This window comes from Streptopelia decaocto, assembly GCF_964273445.1.
Source record: "Streptopelia decaocto genome assembly, chromosome: 1".
Taxonomy (NCBI): domain Eukaryota; kingdom Metazoa; phylum Chordata; class Aves; order Columbiformes; family Columbidae; genus Streptopelia; species Streptopelia decaocto.
Genome location: NC_138663.1, coordinates 79891954 through 79912904, shown reverse-complemented (window position 1 = coordinate 79912904; position 20951 = coordinate 79891954). Strand labels below are relative to the sequence as shown.

The window sequence follows — 20951 nt, the reverse complement described above, 5'->3', positions numbered from 1 at the left end:
TTTACACAATTACATAATTCTTGTCCTCAGCCCCAACAATGTTGGACCATTTCATCCTTCTTCAGCAGAGTGCCAGGCTGCTCCGAGCCAATATGTTCAATCAGTTTAGAGAAAATTGCTGGCAAGGTACAGGCAAGAGCACTGTTTTGTGTTTGTCACTAAGGGAAGTAAAGGAATAACTCAACTGTTATAATTTACATGATGCAGGGGCCTGGCAGGGATAATTATCTGTAGATTTGAACAAAACGTAATAGGTTTTCTTTGCCCAGCCAGAACAATTATCAATGTTAGAGGAACTTGAAGGTAGGTGAGAAGGGTAAGTTGGCAGATGTGTGGAGGGTGAAAAGACCTGAGGAAGGGGAACAGGTGACATACACAGGAGAAATCTGGGAGTCCTGTAAAAAGTTTTAGAAAGTGGCAGAAGGGATCTGGAGGGATTATTTCTGTGCATAGGATGCAGAGTGCAATGGCAGGGACACAGGGAGGGTATGTGAGCTATATGGACACAAGACAGACACAAACATTTAAAAATCTGTGTTAAATGAGTGGAAGGACATCAGCAGAAGATACACTGAGTGGAGCTTTGGGAGATGAATTATGAAACAGAGTTATATTTCTGCCAAACTGTTGTCTAAAACAGATTAGGGAATGAGGAATATATCTGGCATGGCTTGGAAATGATATATGTGGAGAATTGCTTATAATAAGACTATTCCCATGAGAAAAATGTTTCTTTAAATGAAGATGCACATGATGTGACCAAAAGGGCAGATCTAACCACTTCCTGTATATTTTTAATTCTTCCAGGAAGGGGCCCAAAGCCCCTATACTGCAAAAATCGTATGTTTTGTGTACTAATGTTTAGAATGACTCTTCATTAAAGTACACTCTGACAACAGTCAATGTAGTCATTTTGATAGACTTCAGTCCTGTTTGAGATTGAGGAAATGGATATTCTTTGTAGAGATCAGTGTGGAGATTTACACACCACAAAGAAAACTAATAAACTGCCATACGATAAGCCTTAGAGATTGATTCAATTTTAAATTAAGGACCTTTGGCCAGAGCTTCCTCTAAGCATGAAAGAAACTTACTAGTTTTTAATAGCAGTGTACATAATATAGAGTCCACCATCCCAGGCAGATAATGCAGCAATAGCAGGACATCAAGCTAAGTGATGATCAGGGAACTAATATGCTTTAAGCTGGAAATTAGGATGCTAAACTTGCTTTCCATCTATACAGTCACTGGAAACTCCCAGCAGCTCCCAGCTCTACCTGAATATTCTGCTGACCAGGAGCCTTTGAGCGCTCCTTTGCAGCAGCATATTATAATCTGGGAATTCTTGGCACCAATATGAATTGTTGTGTTCACATCTCCTGCATCTGTGCCACTCCAGTTACACAAAACCATTGATAACCTACAGTTGCTTCAAATGAGGCTTCCATTGCTGTGTAAAAATTTCTAAATCACATGTATCCATCTTTCCACCACCTCTTCTAATTCAATGCGATAGGGCAAAGTTAGAAAAAAGCAAATGGAATCGCATTCCTACGGTTCCCACCTTTAGCTAAACAGGCAGTTATTTCTATTCCCTTGCTAATTACAAAGTAGCTATAAAGAGTGCTAATCCTCAGCTGAAAAAAAAGTTGGGTTTTTTTTTGTTTGTTTGTTTGGTTTTTTTAAAGAGAAATAATAAAAAGGGAAAAATGAAGGGGGTGTAGGGGGGAGCATCTACCATTCCCATTTTCTTGTATAAACGCACTATATTTATACCTTAGCCACAGCTGACAAACAAGCACAGAGGTTAAGGAATTTGATTAATACAGTATGCAAAAGAATGTAATTTATTTTCATTTTCTTGAAAGATTATTTTTTTTTTGGCAGTATAATGCTTAATGCATAGCATGCTCACTTTTACCTCAAAACCTAAGTTAATATACATAACATCTTAACACCCAAAGAGACAGGCAGTAAAATATAAATTATCATCTAGCCTCTCCTTACAGACACACTCACAGATAAATATCACAGAATTATTAATAAAAAGGATATAACATGTGAAGAAAAAGAAGAAAATTCTGTTTTAGCTGTTGAAAGTTGTTTATATATGTGCTTTTGCTACACTGCTTCGTAAGATAAAACAATGCTTTGTTTAGTCTTAGGGATAGGAGTAATGCAAAAAAAGGTTCAAAACTTTAAAATGTTGTATTATTGTTCCTAGTAGACTTTTTCTTATTATTCAATTTTTTTAAAATAATTTAAAGGAATTAATGACTTATTATAAAAAAGAGATATTTGGGATAAGATACACCTATATAAGAGAAAGTTATATTTATAATTAGTTAGGGCCTAATTGTAACTAATTACAAAAGTAAATCGATGAAAATACTGTTCCCCTTAGTTATTCTATATCAGAATTACTGGGTTCCAGGATGTAAAATTACTAGGATGTTTAGACTAAGGAGAAGGTTAGATAATGTAAAATAGAAGTGATGCCACTGAGGGAAAAATATGTAACTTATATAACACAAAATACCGTAGGAAGAAAAAACCTCTTGTATCTGTATAGTCTTCACAAAGCCTTGAATGCAACAGTCTCTGCAAACATACATACCCATTTGACATCCCACATTCCAGAACTCCTGAGGATTATAATTTGAAGAGTTCGTTCTTGTTCCTTTGGGGTAGATTCTTGTAAGGAATCTTGAAGTGTGTGAAATAAACTCCCGGGCTGAAAAAAATAGAATGATAAAACCTCTGTGAGAAAAACTTTATTAATAAAGTGATCATATCTGAAAAAAATAATAATAAAAATATAATAATCTGATCCAAGTATTTTTATATGATCAGTGTATCATATAAATGTATTTATATTTTAGGACATTTCTATCCATTTTAAAATTAGTATATCAGCCATTTTGAGATATTGCTGATATCCCATTTTAAAACTTTAAAATGTGTATTTAGTGTATATTTGAATGTGATAGTATTTCTGTCTATAGTGCAGACATTTTATAAAGGCTCAATAACCAAGGATCATTCCTTCATGGAAATATTCTATTTCTTCACCTCTTTGTTAGGTGACTTTTATACTAAAGCCCACTGTGTTCTCATGGAAAATTGGAAATGCACAAAACAAGGAACTAATCAAAAAGCCCAATAGGAAAAAAAGTCATCCCAGGATGATCTTAGCATGATTGCTGTTTTGAGGTTTAAATAACATGACGGAATAATCTCTCAATAAGTGAACAGCACATTTCTAAAAGACATCTAATTGATTTCTTTATAATCTTCAGAAGGTGCTAAGTATTCAAGTGAGTTGATTTTCTTCCTCCTAGCAGTGTTCCCTCCCACAAAGGCATAAACTAAACAGATGTGGAAAACTTCAAATGACTTCTATCTACACTATTCCTGTTTCATAATTAAACAGAAAGCTTTACATTTCCAGGATCATCACTCTGATCCTTTCCATTCTCCTCCGTCCCCCACTCCCTGCGTGGGCAGACAACTGGAGTTAAACAACAAAGGCTGCATTGCATTGGCTGCACCAAACAGAGATGCTGCAGCACAGAATGAGTTTTGAGTAATCCAGCCTGGCTGGTATGAAATATCTGGTCAGATGGGACAAACTGCCTGCCACGGAGTTTATTTATTCCATCAATGTGGATTCTCTTATCTGCAGTTATCATCAAAGCCAATGGTACTGCATGCCCAAATCCCATGAGTACTACAGACCATATATGGGGAGGGTGAAATCTATTCCACATATTTTCAAGTATTGACTGAACTTCCAAATTATTTGATGCAGAAAATAATGAACCAAAATGTATTAATGCATTTGGTATATTATGTTAATATTTGTCCTCCTAATACTACATGAAATTAAAACAAAGCTGGGTTTCAATTTTCTTCACAGAAACAACTGAAATACAAAAAGGCAGTGCAAATGACAAGATATTTCTAAACCAATATAGTAAAACCAACTGAATAAAATTATATCTAAACCCAAATAAAACTATTTCTAAAATAATTTAATAAAAACAACCAAAATAAATTGTACAGCATGTGTTTCATTAAATTTTAACCCTTCCAGTGCCTCAACAGTGAACCATAGTGCCGTTGTAACTTTTATCTGATTAAATAAAAAGATATTACCTGAATGTTTTATAAATTTTCGTGCTCGAACCTCTCCAATCGAATTATTTTCATAGCACTTCTGATTTTCTAGAGAATGCTCGAAGCTCACAAACTTCTGCGATTTGGTATAAATCACAAGGTCCGACAACGCAAGGGCAAGTTTTTTCTTCTTCATCTAATAATCATAATATTAAAAAATGGAAGAATAACAAACTTACAATAACATTTGTTTCAGTATTATTATTAACAATTCAGAAAAAAACTGTCATTTTGGATGCATAAAGCATGGGAAAATGTGTCACAGTTAATGAATATCTGAGCTTAAGATATGACTTGATAGTGAGAGTTAATCCAGTCAGAGGCAATTAAGGTTATTGTCTCTATGTTCATCATAGCAGATGTAGTGTAAATGGAGACATGTTTCCAATGGTTCCTAGCACAGTGTTCTGTTCGACAGCTTTGTCATTTCCCTGCTTCTGAGACTGGTATGTGAACTAACATAATTTTTAATGGCTCTTAACATTACTTATATAAAATATATGTTAATATAAAAAAGAGCAGCAGGATCTATACATGAATGGCACAAACTCTACAACAAAATGTAAGAATAGGAGGAGAATATTTTACCGTGCCAAGCAAATCAATCATACGTATATTCCTCCAAATATTTCTCTGAAGTTAGGAAAACTCTGTTCTTAATGAAGATGGGAAGTTCTTTGGCCAAAGTTTTTCTTTAGCCTTACTCCATTAGCAAAGCAAGCAAAAGCAAAGGCTGCTACACAATGAAGTAACTCAAATTTTATGAGGTTCTTATCTCTTAAACTGAGGTACTATGTGACCTCTTCCTTTTATTTGAACTTGTGAGCTAATCAGTGGTAGTAACCAGCAAAGAGCTGGTAGTACTAATAATGTTTACATTTCATAAAGCTTTTGAAGGCCAATTAATTCTCCTCTGATGAAATAACAGGCATTTCCTGCTTAAACTATGCAAAGTTCAAGTGCATTAATTATTCTGGAGCTATGTGCCATATGGAGCACCAGGAGCCTACTGGCACAGAACTCCAAAATAATGGAACTCTCAGGATGTGGAAGGCAGTGACACAGCTTAAGACAGCTTAAGACAACATCAACAATGTATCTTGGGTGTGGATTCAAATCCTCTCCCACCCCCCAACAGAGCACTAGAGTGGGACCCTGGAAACCATTGTCTCTTCTGCATTTGAAACATTACCAGACATCTGTTGTTGCTACTGTTAATTAAGATGTATGTGGTATACATTCTGGTCTGTAACATGATGTTACAAATATGTATGACCCTATTATCTGGAAATTTGTTATTCCCTGCTCAAGGAAATCTCCATCCTTTCTCAGAATTTTTCTTTACTATGTCTCTATATCAGATGGAAAGAAAAAGAAAAGATCTTGACCTTCAAATCTGTTAGAGAAAAGAAATACAGAGGAAGAGACACTGGCTCTCAGGGAAACCAATGACACCTGAGGAGCAATGCCAGTCTATTGGCATTCACATAATCAGAGCATAATGTGCAAAAGTGACTGGATACTGGGTGCTTCCTGCCTGCTGAATAAATTTGAAATAAGCAGTTTGAATCATGATGGAGGAAGAAATTTCCGTGGCAGAGAATTACTACTTGATTAAAAAGTAAGTTAAATTTGAGTATTAAAAAGTAAATTGCATCCAATTTTTATGGTCTCAGAAATAGTATTTAATGTTGTCTCTACATGATGAATGTAGACCTTTTCTATTATAAATGCTTAAAAATGTTTTAGCACAACCAGAACCTTACACCTAGTGTCCCGTCTAAATCCAGAACAGAAGAAACTAGGGGAATGGGAACTCCTCAAAATTTCCGTGGCAGACTGGTGGACTGCAGGAAGAAGTATTTGTCTCTGTCCTTCATTCTTTTTCATCAGGGACTGCTATGAAAGTTCTCCACACGTAATTCCAGGAGTTTCTTGAGTCCAACAAAGCAGTCAAGCAACTTTATACTAGATCTATTGTGGTATTGAGCACCTGGGACAAGCACAAGTTTTGGAAGTGAAAAATGCAGGTGGAGTTCAGGATGGGAGTGCAGGGAAAGGCTGCCTTTTAGTTGGCTACTAAAATATGCTCCAGTTTGGCATGTCTTTTAAGAATCAGGAATACTCTGAAACCTTGAGTTAAAAAATATTATTTCAAAATATATTGCTCTAAGTTTTTTTAAAGCCTACCTTTTAAATTTAGTCTCTATTATAATATAATAAATTCCTTCTTTTTTTAAGAAAATGCTGGGCTGGCATACATCTATATGTTTTCTAAATTCAGATGAGATAAAAATTACCTTTGATTTTTTTCGAGGTAGGGGCGAAGATCTACGGTCACTTTTTCTTTTTGAGGAATCACTCTTTGAGACAAGAGGGGCTGTTTCATCAGTCTCATCTTCATCAGACAGATTTTCAGAATCAGTAATTTCTACTGTCTCACCCTGACGGTCAAGATTTCTCCTGAGCATACCTTCCTCAATTGTTCCAACTTTTTTATTTTTAATCAGAATTTTGAATTTTAATGCCTGTACAAAAGAGGTTAAACAGTAATGACTAAAATGATGTATGGTCTAATTGCAGGTTTTCATATGCATTGTTTAACCCACATTCAAAGCTGTTTATTTAATATAATGAAGTGAGGTAAAACAATGGAATTAAGACAGATATCAGTGAGGCAGAAGTCAAAAGCAAGTAAAACAAACAGAACCTGGAGATCAAAGCACAAAACAGAATACAAATATTTAAGCCCATGCCAGGAAAAAAGGCTCTCCACCAGTCAGAAAAACAGATACTAAAACTGTGGGCAAGATTAAGGTAAGAAGTTAAGTGTTAGAGGTGATGGAAAGGTAAGACATAGAAAGTAAATTTTTGTACTATGCATTAATCCATTTTTATAGATTTAAAGATATGTATCTGATATTAATCGGATTTGTTTTGTTATCATTGCAGCTCCTGGAAATTTCTTACATTATTTGATTAGTGCATTGTGCACATCTATCTAGTGTACCAAATAAAAACTTTCCTTGTTATGTCATTACACAGTGGATCCTCACGCTGATCTTACCTGGTCAGGGAACATAACAGAGTTTGAAAATTTATTGCCTAAGCAGTTTCTCTGTTTTTAAATGGGCATGTTTCAACTTCCAAAATAAAAACTGTAGGAAAAAAAATCATTAAAGGTTATAATTTCTAATCAGACGGCTTTCATCTATGAGCCTGGATCCTATGAGTATAAATTTCACTTAGATTTATGAAATAATATTAATAGTAAAACAGTTATTATATAGCAGACATTCATCTCTGTGCACAGGAACTTACAGTGAGCAACAGGACTTGCTTATGTTCTTGGATAAAGTGATCCACAAAAATATTGCTTAAAGTTTTATATGCACTAGTGAAAAGGAAGGCTATACTTTGGGAAGGTTACAGAAACAAGGAACAAATATTTATACGTTAAATAAAAGATAACTGAAATATTGTATTTTAAGGTATCCATTAAGTAAATATGAAAAGCATGGATGACAGAAACATATATATATATCCAAATATTTATAACAGAAATTAGAGCCAAAGGCAAAGAAATAGACATTTAATTTATTTACATTGCAATCTCCATTGCTGATAATCCCCTTATCACTTCAGATCTTGTACTAGTAGTTTGTCAGTGTACCAGTGGAACAAGATATCCTATACTTAATATCTATCAATGCCACACTAGTGTGAGATTTGATTAGTCTCTCTGCTCTGGTGATTCAGAATAAGGATGCCCTTTAACATTTCCTTCATTTCTTATTGATGCACTCATTTTTTTTTTCCTGTGGTATTTTTAGAAGGGTTTTGATGTGAGTAATGCTACTCATATTTTAAAGAGTTCTGAATTTTCCTCAGCATCTTTGTATTTCCCAATATTTAAAAGGAATTCTATTTACATTTTGTCATCTATTTTGTTATTAATAGGTGAGATTTAATTCCACAAGTTAAAATTTAAAAAAAAAAAAGTCTATTATACAAGGGAAGGAAAACCTTTCTATGAATATTTCAGCTGCCTGTGCCGAAACCTGCTTTAGGTTAAAAAAAAACATCATCTGTGTCACCATATAAAAATAGGCCATGATATTTTAAGTTAGATAGTTTCTAAAATTCTGTTTAGGAACTCTTAACAAAAATGTAAATACCCTGAAGTAGAACAAATATTTTTTCTTATAAAGATAACATATTAAAATCAAACTCTCTTTTCAGAAACAGTTACAGAAAATACTGTAGCAAAAATAAATTTTGCTATTTTTTGGCCAGAAGCAGATTCTAATAAACTTAAGCCAAATCACTGAAATTGAACTGTGAATTGAAAAGATATACTATGGATTTTAAGTCTGAGCTTCAAAAAAACTGACGACAAATGTATGGTGACAAAATCAGGGACTATGTGAAATTTGAGTTCTTTAATTAGTAATCAGCAGTGTCAAGCACATGGCTTCTTTTTGTACAAATCTCTATATCTTTTAAGCAGATAATGACCTGAGAGTTTGAACATTCACTATAACTTATCTTTTGTAGTTTAAGTATAAAATAGAAAATATTTTAAAAATACATGTTTACTACGTACTCATATATAAACTGTAAGCATAATAATAATAAAAAAAAAAGAATAAATATGTGAAACAATAATTGATCTTTCCTAGAGCATTATAGGACTGGTATAAGCGAAAGCCTCCAAGTACTATCAATTGGAACAGATATTTAAATAATTAAATGCACAAAACTTAGTTATTGTACTAAATAGGTATTCTGGTTACTATGATGTACAGAACAGCTTCAGAACAGCTGAAGTGATACAAAGCTGTAAGACAAAATCACGAACACTTTGGAAAGGATCAGGCAAACCCACCTCCTGATTGCTGCAATGAATGAAAAAAGGGAAAAAATTCAGTCCTCAGAAATGTAGAGAATAAACCCTGGATTTGGGTCATGAGTATGAAAAACACAATATCTTCCTTTATTTGAACTTAGCATGTTTTTCTCTCTTCTCCTCTCCTGACCAACTGCAGGTGCTTAGTAAGAGCAACATAAAATCCTGAAAATATTGCTAACTCACAAGGTTGAAATTGGCTTAAAGTTTTACATATTTTTTATTTCAAGAATTATGTTACTGTCTTAAATATTGACATAGGGTTAAAATGTGACACTTTCCGAGAAGTGTAACATGAAGGAAGTTTTTGAGTCATTGACCAAATTTATGTTGAATGAAAATGACTGGACACTTCTGTTAAGTGCAACTGTTGAAAAAAACCCCAACACCAGCATTCTTCAATGATTCAAGAAGAGAAACATGCTTAGTGAATGTGTGAAGGGATGTCTTTGTGGCAGCCTTATAAATCACAGTTATTGAGATATTTCAAATCAATATTACCAGTAATGTCTGAGCTCTAGTTAGATGGATATTAATTATACCAGAGCCACCTTTTTAGCTATCTCATAACAACCTTTCATATGATACAGTCACCTAGTGAGAAGTCCCCTACATTGAAAAATTCCAGTTCTGTGTTGTGCTTTGCAGTAGACACAAAATATATGAGAGAATCTTTCTAAATGTCCTTTTATTAAAAATATATTTTTTAAAAAGCAGAAAACATGCCTAAAGATAGAAATTGGGAGGGGCGACACTGGCAGTCAATTTTCTGGATGAAGTGAAAACCTGACACAATCCTGGGTTAAAGTGTATGTGTTCTAAGAAACAATCTGTCCTTAAAAACCGTTTTACAATATATTATTTCTCATTTGTCTACTTGAAAGAGTGCCACTCAGGAAACAAACTTCAAAGACAGAGAGAGTATCAGTTTGCCGATGGCTCAGAGGCTTGACCTATTATAACTGTTGGCAGTAATTTTAGATCCCATTGAAAAACAGGACCCCTAGCTGGCGATGCCTCGCCCTGTTTTACATGAGGACTCCATCAGATGTAAGAGAAATATGAAAACACATACAGACTTTCCCAACCATGGTATCAAAAAGACATCTGACAGTAGTCTTGGAAAAAGGTCCAGTGCAAATTATTTTCCATTTCTTAGACACTTTTAAGTCAAAAAAATGGGATGTAAATGACCTGCAAAGCTCTTGCAAATCACTGTTAAACAACCTGCTGCTTCTCATTCAAGAATGAACAACAACTCAGAGAGTAACAAGGACCAGCAGCTACACAAGGTGACCTAGGAACTGAGGGTGATGTCAGACATGGGGTAATGCCCTTACCAACTAGGGCAACAATAAAACAAGTAGAGCAGGTCTGGTGATGGTAGGCAAGTTTCGGGAAGCAGCCCAGTGACTGACAGACAAGTCACAAGGCAGGTCCAAAGTCAAACCAGGAAAACATATCATTTAAGTACAGAATGGCTCAGTTTGGAAGGAACCCCTGGAAACCATCTAGTCTGACCCTCTTGGTCAAAGCAGGGTCAGTAAGAGTTACAGCTGTGTTCAGTCAGGTTTTAAGTATCTCCGGGATAGAGACTCCATAATATCTCTGGGCAACCTGCTCCAGTGCCCGACTATCCTCACAGTGACAATTCTTTTTCTCATGTTTAAATGGAATTTCTTGTGTTCCAGTTTGTTCCCCACTGCCTCTAGCCATTTCACTGTGCACCACTGAGAAAAGCCTGAGCCAAATCTAAAGAATTCAGAAATTTTATTACAAACAATATTGACTTTCTTGGTTTTGAGGTCATCACCAAGTCATGCTACATTTTCAACAACTTCCCATTTTTTAAAGAATAGATGCTAAATGTAAATTGAGATGCAAAATAGTGGACTGGAAATGTTTTTGACCCGCTATGGAGCAAATATATTTCTGATGTAAAGACTCGATCAAGACATTTGCATATGTGACTTGTAGGTCAAAAAATAGGAGTGAATCTCATCACTGAAGCAACAGAATTATATGTGCTCAAACAGTCTTGATCTTCAATTTCTGAGTGCCCTACTTTTTCAATGACAAGAAAATAAGACTGTAAAACCCTATACAAAGGTATGGGAGATGAAATTTTGAAGATGGTGAGACTGAAAGTTGAATCATGTAGCCACAGCTTCATCAGACTATTACCTTTTTGTCAGACAGTACAGACAGCTAGAAGTACCTATTTGTCAGAGATTATAGACAGCCAGGTATGACCAAGTTTTGAAAGTTTCTCAGTGAGAAGGGTCATCAGAGAGAATGGAAGAAACTGCAGTAGCAACATGAATCTCTTAGACGTCCACTCAAATGTTACATCTAGATGTCAGAGACTGTTGTACTTGATTCATACAGACTGATGCATTCATGGAAAACCATGTCTATTCTGGGAAAACAGTGACTGCATATGGAAAGCTCCTTTGTATACTGAGTAGATACAGGTGAAGAAAAAGGTGGAGTTGTAGCTACAGGGTTTGTTGGTTTTCCCCCTAATATACTAGTAGGATTTAAAATTCCCAGATAGCATAAATTTCTACCAGAGACTTTCTATGAATCTTTCTCAAAAAGATTATTAAACAGACTTGCAAAATAACAATAGTTGCCACTTCACTGTCAGTTAACAATGCATCAATATGTCTTTGCAATTTTGTGATAGGAAACCTGCAAATAATGTAAAATTCCCAAGTACTTCATTTATATACCATGACAGCAGTGTAAGATAGCTTGATGTACTATGATGAAAAATAATTGAGGAACACACCTTCATCAAAAGCATCAATGCATTTACATTCTTTTTTTATGTGTTACATCTGACATGTTTTTCTTTCAGTAGCTGTCAAACCTGTTAGAGAAGAGGGATTCAGCAGGGTAAGAAAAAATTGATCTCACTTCTAGGATTTCCTAAATTCATCTACAAATTGCTGCACAAGATACCACATTCTGTTCACTTTTTATCCGCGTAATCCAGGAGGGACAGTGCAATTGGCAGAGATCTCTGGTGCCAGTCAGTGATGCCAAATATAATTTAATGTCACATCTGTTTCAAAGGACCTGATACTCCAGTGGATATTAAAGAAGTTAATGAAATCTCTTTGGAATCACCATAGTGGCCAAGACTGCCAGGAGAGGATTGTAGTGGTTTGGTTGCTCTGGGTGACAAAATTTCTGTGTGGCAAGGAGGTAAGAGGATAGATAGGGTCAAAGAGATCGGTGAAGCTGAAGTGTGGCTTCATTTTATCTCAGTTGATAAGGGGGGTGTGAAAGAATGAAACAGTGCAAAAGCCTTCTCTTTACATGTAGAGGAAGAACTGTCTGTTGAGATGTTACAGAACACAGTAATATTCCATGGAATTAACAGTATTAATATAGTCAGCTGCAGGGTGAACGTATGTCTGAGAACAAGATGTAAAAAAAACCTATTTTCCTGAAATTTTCTGGGTTTGGGTTTCAGAGTAAGTGGGTGTTGGGAAAAAACAGACAGCAGTAGCTTTCAGTGACCATCCAATTTTCTTTTCTGGACCTCCTTGTGATTTTCAATTAAAATTACAATGGTAGGAGACATCATGCATGAGCTCTGGTCCAAGGAAACAGCTAAGAGTGGGTTTGCTCTGCATTTTAATCTTTCTTCCAGACACACACAATCATCTCAGCTGACAAAGGTGTAGCGCAAAACCTACTTAGAAAATAAGTAGAAGATAAATCAGACCACAGAGGAGATCTCCAAACCTCCAAGATCTAAACAAGAACCTGTAATTGGCAAATGTTTCTATGAAGTGTTTGGAGAAATTATGTGATATTCCACTTCATGTACAGATAAGGGCACCATATGATTCAGATCTTGAAGAACATTGAGAAGTGGATATTAAATGGAAGCCTTTCATGAGCTGCATGTACTTTTTCACAGGAGGAGCAAAACTAGGAACAATAGCAGCTGTCAGATGAGAAAGATTTCCCACTCAAGAAACATGTTTCAGTCTCATGTGACAGGGAGAAGCTGGAGGTTGAAGGTTCTTGCCAAAGAGATCTGAGAGAAAAGGGAAGGAGGACTGAAAGCCTAGCAAAGAATGCAACAGCACAGGTTATGAACACAAGAGGTGACAACTAAGTGATCAATACCTTGTTGTGATGCAGATGATCAGAGGACTTGAGGGACAGAAGTATACCTGTCGCATTTATAGGCATGTAATGCATGTGTAGAAATAAAGAGGTTTGTGCTGTGTCCTATTGGAATATTTTCTAACAGGGCATATTATAAAAAAAGGTCTTTGTGGTTATTGTTAATTTCAAGAAAGAGTGAAAGTCTCTATACCTTTTCAATTCCTCCCGTTTTCCTTGCCAAGAAGGCAAGAAGGAAGGAGAGTGGAACTCAATTCAATGTCAGTGAATATAACACAAGAAGGTAAACAAGATTGAAGGGAAAATTGAGGTAAAACACTGTAAATCCAGATACCTTAATTTTTAAACTAAGAGTAATTAAATTCATATATATATATAAATTCATATATATATACACACACACATAGTAAAGTGACTTGATGTATATTCACCTTAATACTGAAATACTTTAGTGTGACGTTCATGTTAATTTATAATCAAGATAAAAAAATATTTTAGCATATAAGCAATTCACCACTTATTTTTATTTTGCTTTAATATAAGACAGCATAACATCCCCCCCAAAAAAAAACAAAAAACAAAAACAAAAACAAAACACTGAAGAAATAATCATTTAAAATTAATATTTAGAACAGACTTTAAAAGCATATCCAATAAACACGCTAAAGAAAAAGCTAACATACGTAAGTCTGTGGGAACTGATGAGATGCATTGCAGAGTCCCGAAGACACTGATATAGTTGCCAAGACACTCTCCATGATATTTGAGAAGTCCTGGCAGTCAGGGGAAATCCCTGGTGACTGGAGAAAGGGAAACATCGCACCCATTTTTAAAAAAGAGTAGAAAGGAGAACCCCATGAACTACTGTCCTGTCAGCCCCATCTCTGTGCCAGGGAAGATCATGGAACAGATCCTCTTAGAAGCTATGCTAAAGCACAGGGAGGTGATTTGAGACAGCCAGCATGGCTTCATCAAGGGCAAGTCCTCCTTGACCAACCTAGTGGCCTTCTGCAATGGAGTAACTACATCAGTGGACAAAAGAAGGGCTATGGATGTCATCTATCTGGACTTTGATGGGGCCCCCCACAATATCATTCTTTCTAAACTGGAGAGTTATGGATTTGATGGGTGGACTGTTGGGTAGATGAGGAACTGGCTGGATGGTCACATTCAGAAAGTAGCAGTTGATGGCACAAAGTCTGAATGGACACAGGTAACAAGTGATGTCCCTCAGGGGTCCATACTGGGACCAGTACAGTTCGACATCTTCATCAATGACATAGACAGTGGGATCAAGTATACCTTCAGCAAGTTTGTGGATGACACCAAGCTGAGTGGTGCAGTTGACACACATGAAGGATGTGATGCCATGCAGAGGAACCTGGACAAGCTCAAGAAATGGGCCCAAGTGAACCTCCTGGAGATCAACAAGGCCAAGTGCAAGGTCCTGCACCTGGGTCAGGGCAACCTCTGGTATCAATACAGGCTGGGGGATGAAGAGATTGAGAGCAGCCCTGTGGAGAAGAACTTGGGGATACTGGTGGATGAAAGATTGGACATGAGCTGGCAATGTGCACTTGCCCAGAAGGCCAGTCATATGCAGAAGGCTGCAGTCATATGCAGAAGGCTGCATCAAAAGGAATGTGGCCAGCAGGTCCAGGGAGGTGATTCTGTCTCTCTGTTTCACGCTGGTGAGACCCCACCTGGAGTCCGGCAACCAGCTCTGGAGCCCTCGGTACAGGACAGACATGGACCTGTCAGAGACGGTACAAAGGAGGTCACCAAGATGGTCAGAGAGCTGTGACACCCTTTCTATGAGGACAGGCTGAGAGGGTTGGGGTTGTTCAGCCTGGAGAAGAGAAGGCTCTGGAGAGACCTTATTGTGATCTTTCAGTACTTAAAAAGGACCTATAAGAAAGATAGGGACAGACTTTTCAGCAGGGCCTGTTGTGATATGAGACAGGGTAATGGTTTTAAAGTAAAGGTTAGACATAATGAAATTTTTTTCAATGAGGGTAGTAAAATACTGGAACAGATTGCCCAGAGAGGTGGTAGATGCCCCATCCCTGGAGACATTCAAGACCAGGCTGGAGAGGACTCTGAGCAACCTGATCTAGTTGAAGATGCCCCTGCTCATTGCAGGGGGGTTGGACTAGATGACCTTTGAAGGTCCCTTCCAATACAAACTATTCTATGATTCTATTATTATGTGATTCTAAAAATAAAGAATAGTATGATCTAATAATAAAGAAGTAATGTATGTTGACCACAGAACGTGCTGAACAGGACTTTACTAACAAAACTTCAGATCTATTAGTGGGCTAAATTGTAATTTCTTTTACAAACGTTACTTGTTTTTAAATATTTTCTCATTCTTATTTTTTTAAATTTCAACGTTCAATGAAAGAAACAGGTTCACAAATACAGATGAGTTACATTGGAAAGTTTCAAAAGAGAAAACTGATTTCAAAGCTTTCCCTTTTTGTTGTGTGTGAATATAATAGAGATAGATACAGGTGTCTGATAAGAGTTTTGTTATCACAGTATCACAGTATCACAGTATGTTTGGGATTGGAAGGGACCTCAAAAGATCATCTAGTCCAATCTCCCTGCTGGAGCAGGAACGCCTAGGTGAGGTCACACAGGAACATGTCCAGGTGTGTTTTGAATGTCTCCAGAGAAGGAGACTCCACAACCTCCCTGGGCAGCCTGTTCCAGTGCTCTGTCACCACCACTGAGAAGAAGTTTCTTCTCAAATTTAAGTGGAACCTCTTGTGTTCCAGCTTGATCCCATTACCCCTTGTCATGGCACTCACCCTTTATATATTTATAAACATTAATAAGGTCACCCCTCAGTCTCCTCCAAACTAAAGAGACCCAGGCTGCCTTAGCCTTTCTTCATAAGGGAGGTGCTTCACTCCCTTAATCATCTTTGTTGCCCTACGCTGGACCCTCTCCAGCAGTTCCCTGTCCTTCTTGAACTGAGGGACCAAGAACTAGACACAATATTCCAGATGTGGTCTCACCAGGGCAGAGTAGAGGGGAAGGAGGACCTCTCTCAATCTACTAACCACCCACCTTGTAATACACCCCAGGATGCCATTGGCCTTCCTGGCCACAAGGGCACAGTGCTGGCTAGTCGAAGTACTCATGTAGGGAGGTACACCAATTCCCTTAAGTGCATTATTCATGGTAATTTTTTAAAAAATGAGTTATTAGGCTATCAGTTGCATCAGCCTCTATGCAAGTGTATTTACTGTGCTTGAGCCACATCAATGAACACTTATCATTCTGTGGAACCAATCTCATATCTGGGCAATTACAATGAACATTAACCATCCTGACACTGTATTTTCTTGGACTTTTATTAGAAACCAGAGGCTGTCATGTTTAAAGAACAATGCTTTTATGTTGTTACTGATGTTAACACCTCTGATACCATTTTCTTCCTGGGATGGCTTTACCAGCTGGGTTCCTGTAGAACCATACAAGAGGCAGTAGCTTCTTCCCTAGTCTTGTTATTGCTCTGTCTTGGAAAATGTGGAACAGTATATTATGTATATGGCAACTATATTTTTTTTTAATACGGAGAACCCTTCTTACCAACAGCATTTAAAATTCACCATTTATGGTTCTGTAACATCTATTTTGCCGTACTTAAGTAAAGCAGGCTTAAGATTAAGTTCAGCATCTGGCTCACTCAAATGATAATGAATTTACCCAGGCCTTGAATATGCACCAGGTTCCAAGGTTTAAGGATGTGATGCCACTAAACTCCTTTTGAACATGGACCAAAAGTGATTCTTCAAGAAGATGCTAGCCAAAAGTCAAGCTTACTACTCTACTTGCAAATTTAATCATAACTACATATTTCTATCACAAAATAAAATCCTATTGATTTTTGTTACATATTTGATCAGAGCAGCTAGGAGAAATGGAAATTATCCTGATCCTTGTTCATTCTCAACATAATGATTTATTAAATTCAGGTTTTTGTAAATCACCTGAGGGCAGTGGTATTATTTAGGTAACTCTTACATAATACACAGATGTAGAATACATTTCACATAACTTTAAAAGATTAAAAGTTCTGTAGAATGAATCGCACCTGAACCACGTACATTTAAGTGAGGAATAGATATGGAACCCACCAACGCATTTCCTGGCAAACAATTCTACAGAGCTGACTTATGAAAACTCCAAGCTATGGAAATATGAAGTATGAATTCCATATATCATAGGAAACATACGGTAAGGGACAAATCTCATAGAAAGTAGTATTTTTAAGTAGTAGTATTTCTAAGTATGAGACTCCATGATTCAGATGCAGTACACTGATTTTGTGCTTGCTACAGAGAACATATGATCCTTCAACATCTGTTGGACCAAATGCAGCTATGCTATGAGAAGCTTTAAAACAAACCCTGATGTTTAATACAGTTTATCTGTTTTTTACTTTACAGAACAGTTTTCAGGTTTGCAAAGTGATAATGGAGAGTGTGATATAAAAAATATAATGCTACAATGTAAAAAAAATATATTGGCTTATTGAGAAATTTATTTAGATAGATATTAGATATATTTACAACATTGCTATGAAAATATAACGGTATGGTAATACTGTAGCAAGACTTTTGGAGACACCACTTCCAAATTTTTTTTCCATAATAACTCCTTTAAAAAAAGACATCTGTGTGTTGTCCTGCCTTATGACAGTGTTTCCTACCCACATTTTAATTTGCATTGTTCCTTTTTTGATTACTGAAAAAAAAGGTATAAAATATATCTGATATATCACTGATAACAGTGATAAGCGTAAGTACCTATCTGGTATGTATGCATGTATTTGTGTTATAAGAGATTAACAAAAAAAATCTTTCGTCCTTGAAAGAAAATTATGTGCAAAGACTGGAACAATGGAATTTATTTGTTGTAGTTTCCAATAAAATTTTCAACACTCATCTAATTGCCTTTTCTGACTTCATATCCCAGGGGTCTCAAGCCACCAGCTGACAAACACTGAGAAAGAAACAATGTTTTTGCAGTAACAGAACTTGATGAAATAGTTCCATCAACGTTGTTTTTGACAAAAAAAATACATATATATATATATATATTCTGGTTTCCATTTCAATAACATGTTTAAATTTTAGGAAATTCTTTCAATCTAAGGAACAAAAAATAAATTAGCAGAAAAAAAAAGACACCATAATATGTTTAAAGAAAATATTTTAAAATTTTGTTTCAAAGCACAATGTTGTTTAAAAATTTATATTTTGTTTCTTCTTTTAAAACTAAAACACTGGAAGCCTCATTTCAGAGAAAAGGGAAGAGGCAAACTTAACTATATTTGTGTATAAAATAAAATAAAACTTTTATAAAATAACATAAAGCTTTTAATGCATCCAAAGCACCACATGTTGGATTGATGTGAACTGCATGATCTAAGGCTTTGCAAAATGTTAGTATGTTAGCTTTTAACAAAAACATGCTGCAACATTGTATTGAAAATACTTTTTCTTTAAACAAAACCTTCTCTATCAGTCCACATGCTTAATTTTTGCTTTGTCTTTTCTTTATCTTTTCATGTGGGTTTTTTTTTGTGTTGTTTATTTTTGTTAGCACTTGAAGTCTATTTCAGACCCCAGATGAGCAGTTTCATAAATTCAGTTTCAGAAAATTAAAAAAAAAAAAAAAAAAAAAAAAAGAGGTGTTTTTCCCTGTCTTTCACAGAGAAAATCCGTGTTATTACCTCAGGGGAAGGTAATTCAGTCACATCTGGATCACCAAGTGTTGAAGTAAGAAGTTTGTCACCTAGAATACTTTGTAAATGTTCTGCTATTACTTCCTGCTGCGTAGGGCTGCAGTGGTTCTCCAAAGACAGTACCACTGGATAGTCAGATGCCTGGAAGCAAAATTTAAAGGCTTTTATTATTAATAAATAAAAAGGACACCGTCTTCCTCCCAAAATTTCTTATTTCCCGAAGTATCTTACAAAAGTCCCCTTAATAATCTGCATTTTCTTTTATTTTCAAAACTTTCAGAATATAGGTCAGTCATTTCAGCTCAGTAACATAATAAAAAACCTCACAATATTTACAGAAAAGTGAAACACAACTGAAGAAGAGAAAAAAATGCATCCTCAATAAGCTTAGGAGAGTTAAACGGGCCTAGACATATGCAGAGATTAAAAAAAAAGTAGATTGAAAGGAACTTCAAGGATCATCTGGTCCAACCTTTCTTGGCTTAGATTAGTTTAAAGGGACGTAATACTTCGTTAGAGGAACTGGGTAATATCTGTGCTGATACTTGGAAAGCACATGTTAAAGTGTATTTGTCCAGTAATCCATAGAAAATTCTTTGTCAGGGGTATTTAACATACTAGTTAGTGTTGGATGTAAAGAAAGTGAAGAGAAAATAACTGAAGTTTGTGTTATAGTTAAGTGCAATATGCTGTGTATTAGCAAAAACAGGTGAGTTACATCTTATGAGTTGTGAAAAACAGTGAAATAAAACCATACTTATGTTTTCATTATATTTTAAAATTGGAGGCTAATTAAATTTTATATAGAAATCAGAACAGAAAAATATAGCTTTGCTTAATTCTGAGGCTATAAATATGTATGAATTTCCATATAAATGTATGATCATTGGTGTATGTATTTACACAAATATTGCTAGCCTGAATGCATGAGTTATCTTAATAGTCATTCAGGACTTCATTTGAGTAGGAGTTTTGCCAGGAATGTATACAAAAGACTGAGACAGTGCCAAAAGCTCTGCAGCTCTTGCTGCTTTGCCAGAGATAGGCAGAGGGGACGTTGGCCTAATGAGTCATCTGACAAAAAGACAGCAGTAGATGGTAACCTTTAACAGGCCTTGAATTCAAAGTAAAAAGAGGGGAAATGGAAAACAGAGTAAGTCTCAGATTAAGCTATAATCTAACATTTTTCTCTATTTTGTAAATTCAAGCAGAGGTCATAAGGCAGACTGATAGCAAGAGAAGAATAAGGGCAGTAAAAAAATGAAAAGATATAATAAAAGAGTAAAACATCAGACGTTCTGAAGTAGTTGCTCACTTTATATTCAATCCTTGCTTAAATGGCCTCAGTTGAGAATTCCATCTAACAATCTGAGTAAGATCTTCTGAATTCCTTGCACAAAGTTTGATTTATAATCATTATCAACAGAATATGTAAAAAAGATATTAAGAACAGATAGCATGTTTTTCCTGTGATTTATTTCACCAATACCCACAACCACAAGCACTGTCTCTGTTTCATATTTTCTTACACTGGGGAATCTCTCACAGCAATCATATCCCTGGGCTTTATTAACCAACATACCTATATATGTACACATACCGTAAATGCATACTTGTCTACCACTTGAATTACAGCACGAAAAAGAATTTTGCTTGTTAAAGTGTGACCATGATACACAACAGGTTCATTGTTGGAGCCATCCCAGCAGTCAATTTCCAGGCAACGACATCCTTTTAAGAGGGCACTTTAAAAACAAGAAAAAACAAAACAAAACAAAACAAAACAAAAGACAAACAGTGAAAAGAAAGATACCACACTCTTATACAAGTTGCTGTATTTCTGATTACAAGCACATTGAATAATTGCAGAAAAAAACTACTTTTTCATCACAAAAGAAAATAAATCCTATAGAATTATACTGACATGAGATAGTTTTATTTTCTGTTGTT

At 35.8% G+C, this 20951-nt stretch overlaps 1 protein-coding gene across 1 annotated transcript in view; it reads right to left on the bottom strand.

The window, feature by feature from the left end:
* Positions 1-20951, bottom strand: part of PLCZ1 (phospholipase C zeta 1) — a gene marked incomplete at both ends in the record, with an annotated part of 53033 nt that overhangs the window by 16745 nt on the left and 15337 nt on the right. Inside the window, 5 exons of the mRNA XM_082056125.1 lie at positions 2618-2734; positions 4159-4315; positions 6480-6707; positions 18990-19142; positions 20602-20746. Coding sequence (XP_081912251.1) covers positions 2618-2734; positions 4159-4315; positions 6480-6707; positions 18990-19142; positions 20602-20746 — 800 coding nt within the window. The remainder of the gene's footprint in view (positions 1-2617; positions 2735-4158; positions 4316-6479; positions 6708-18989; positions 19143-20601; positions 20747-20951) is intronic.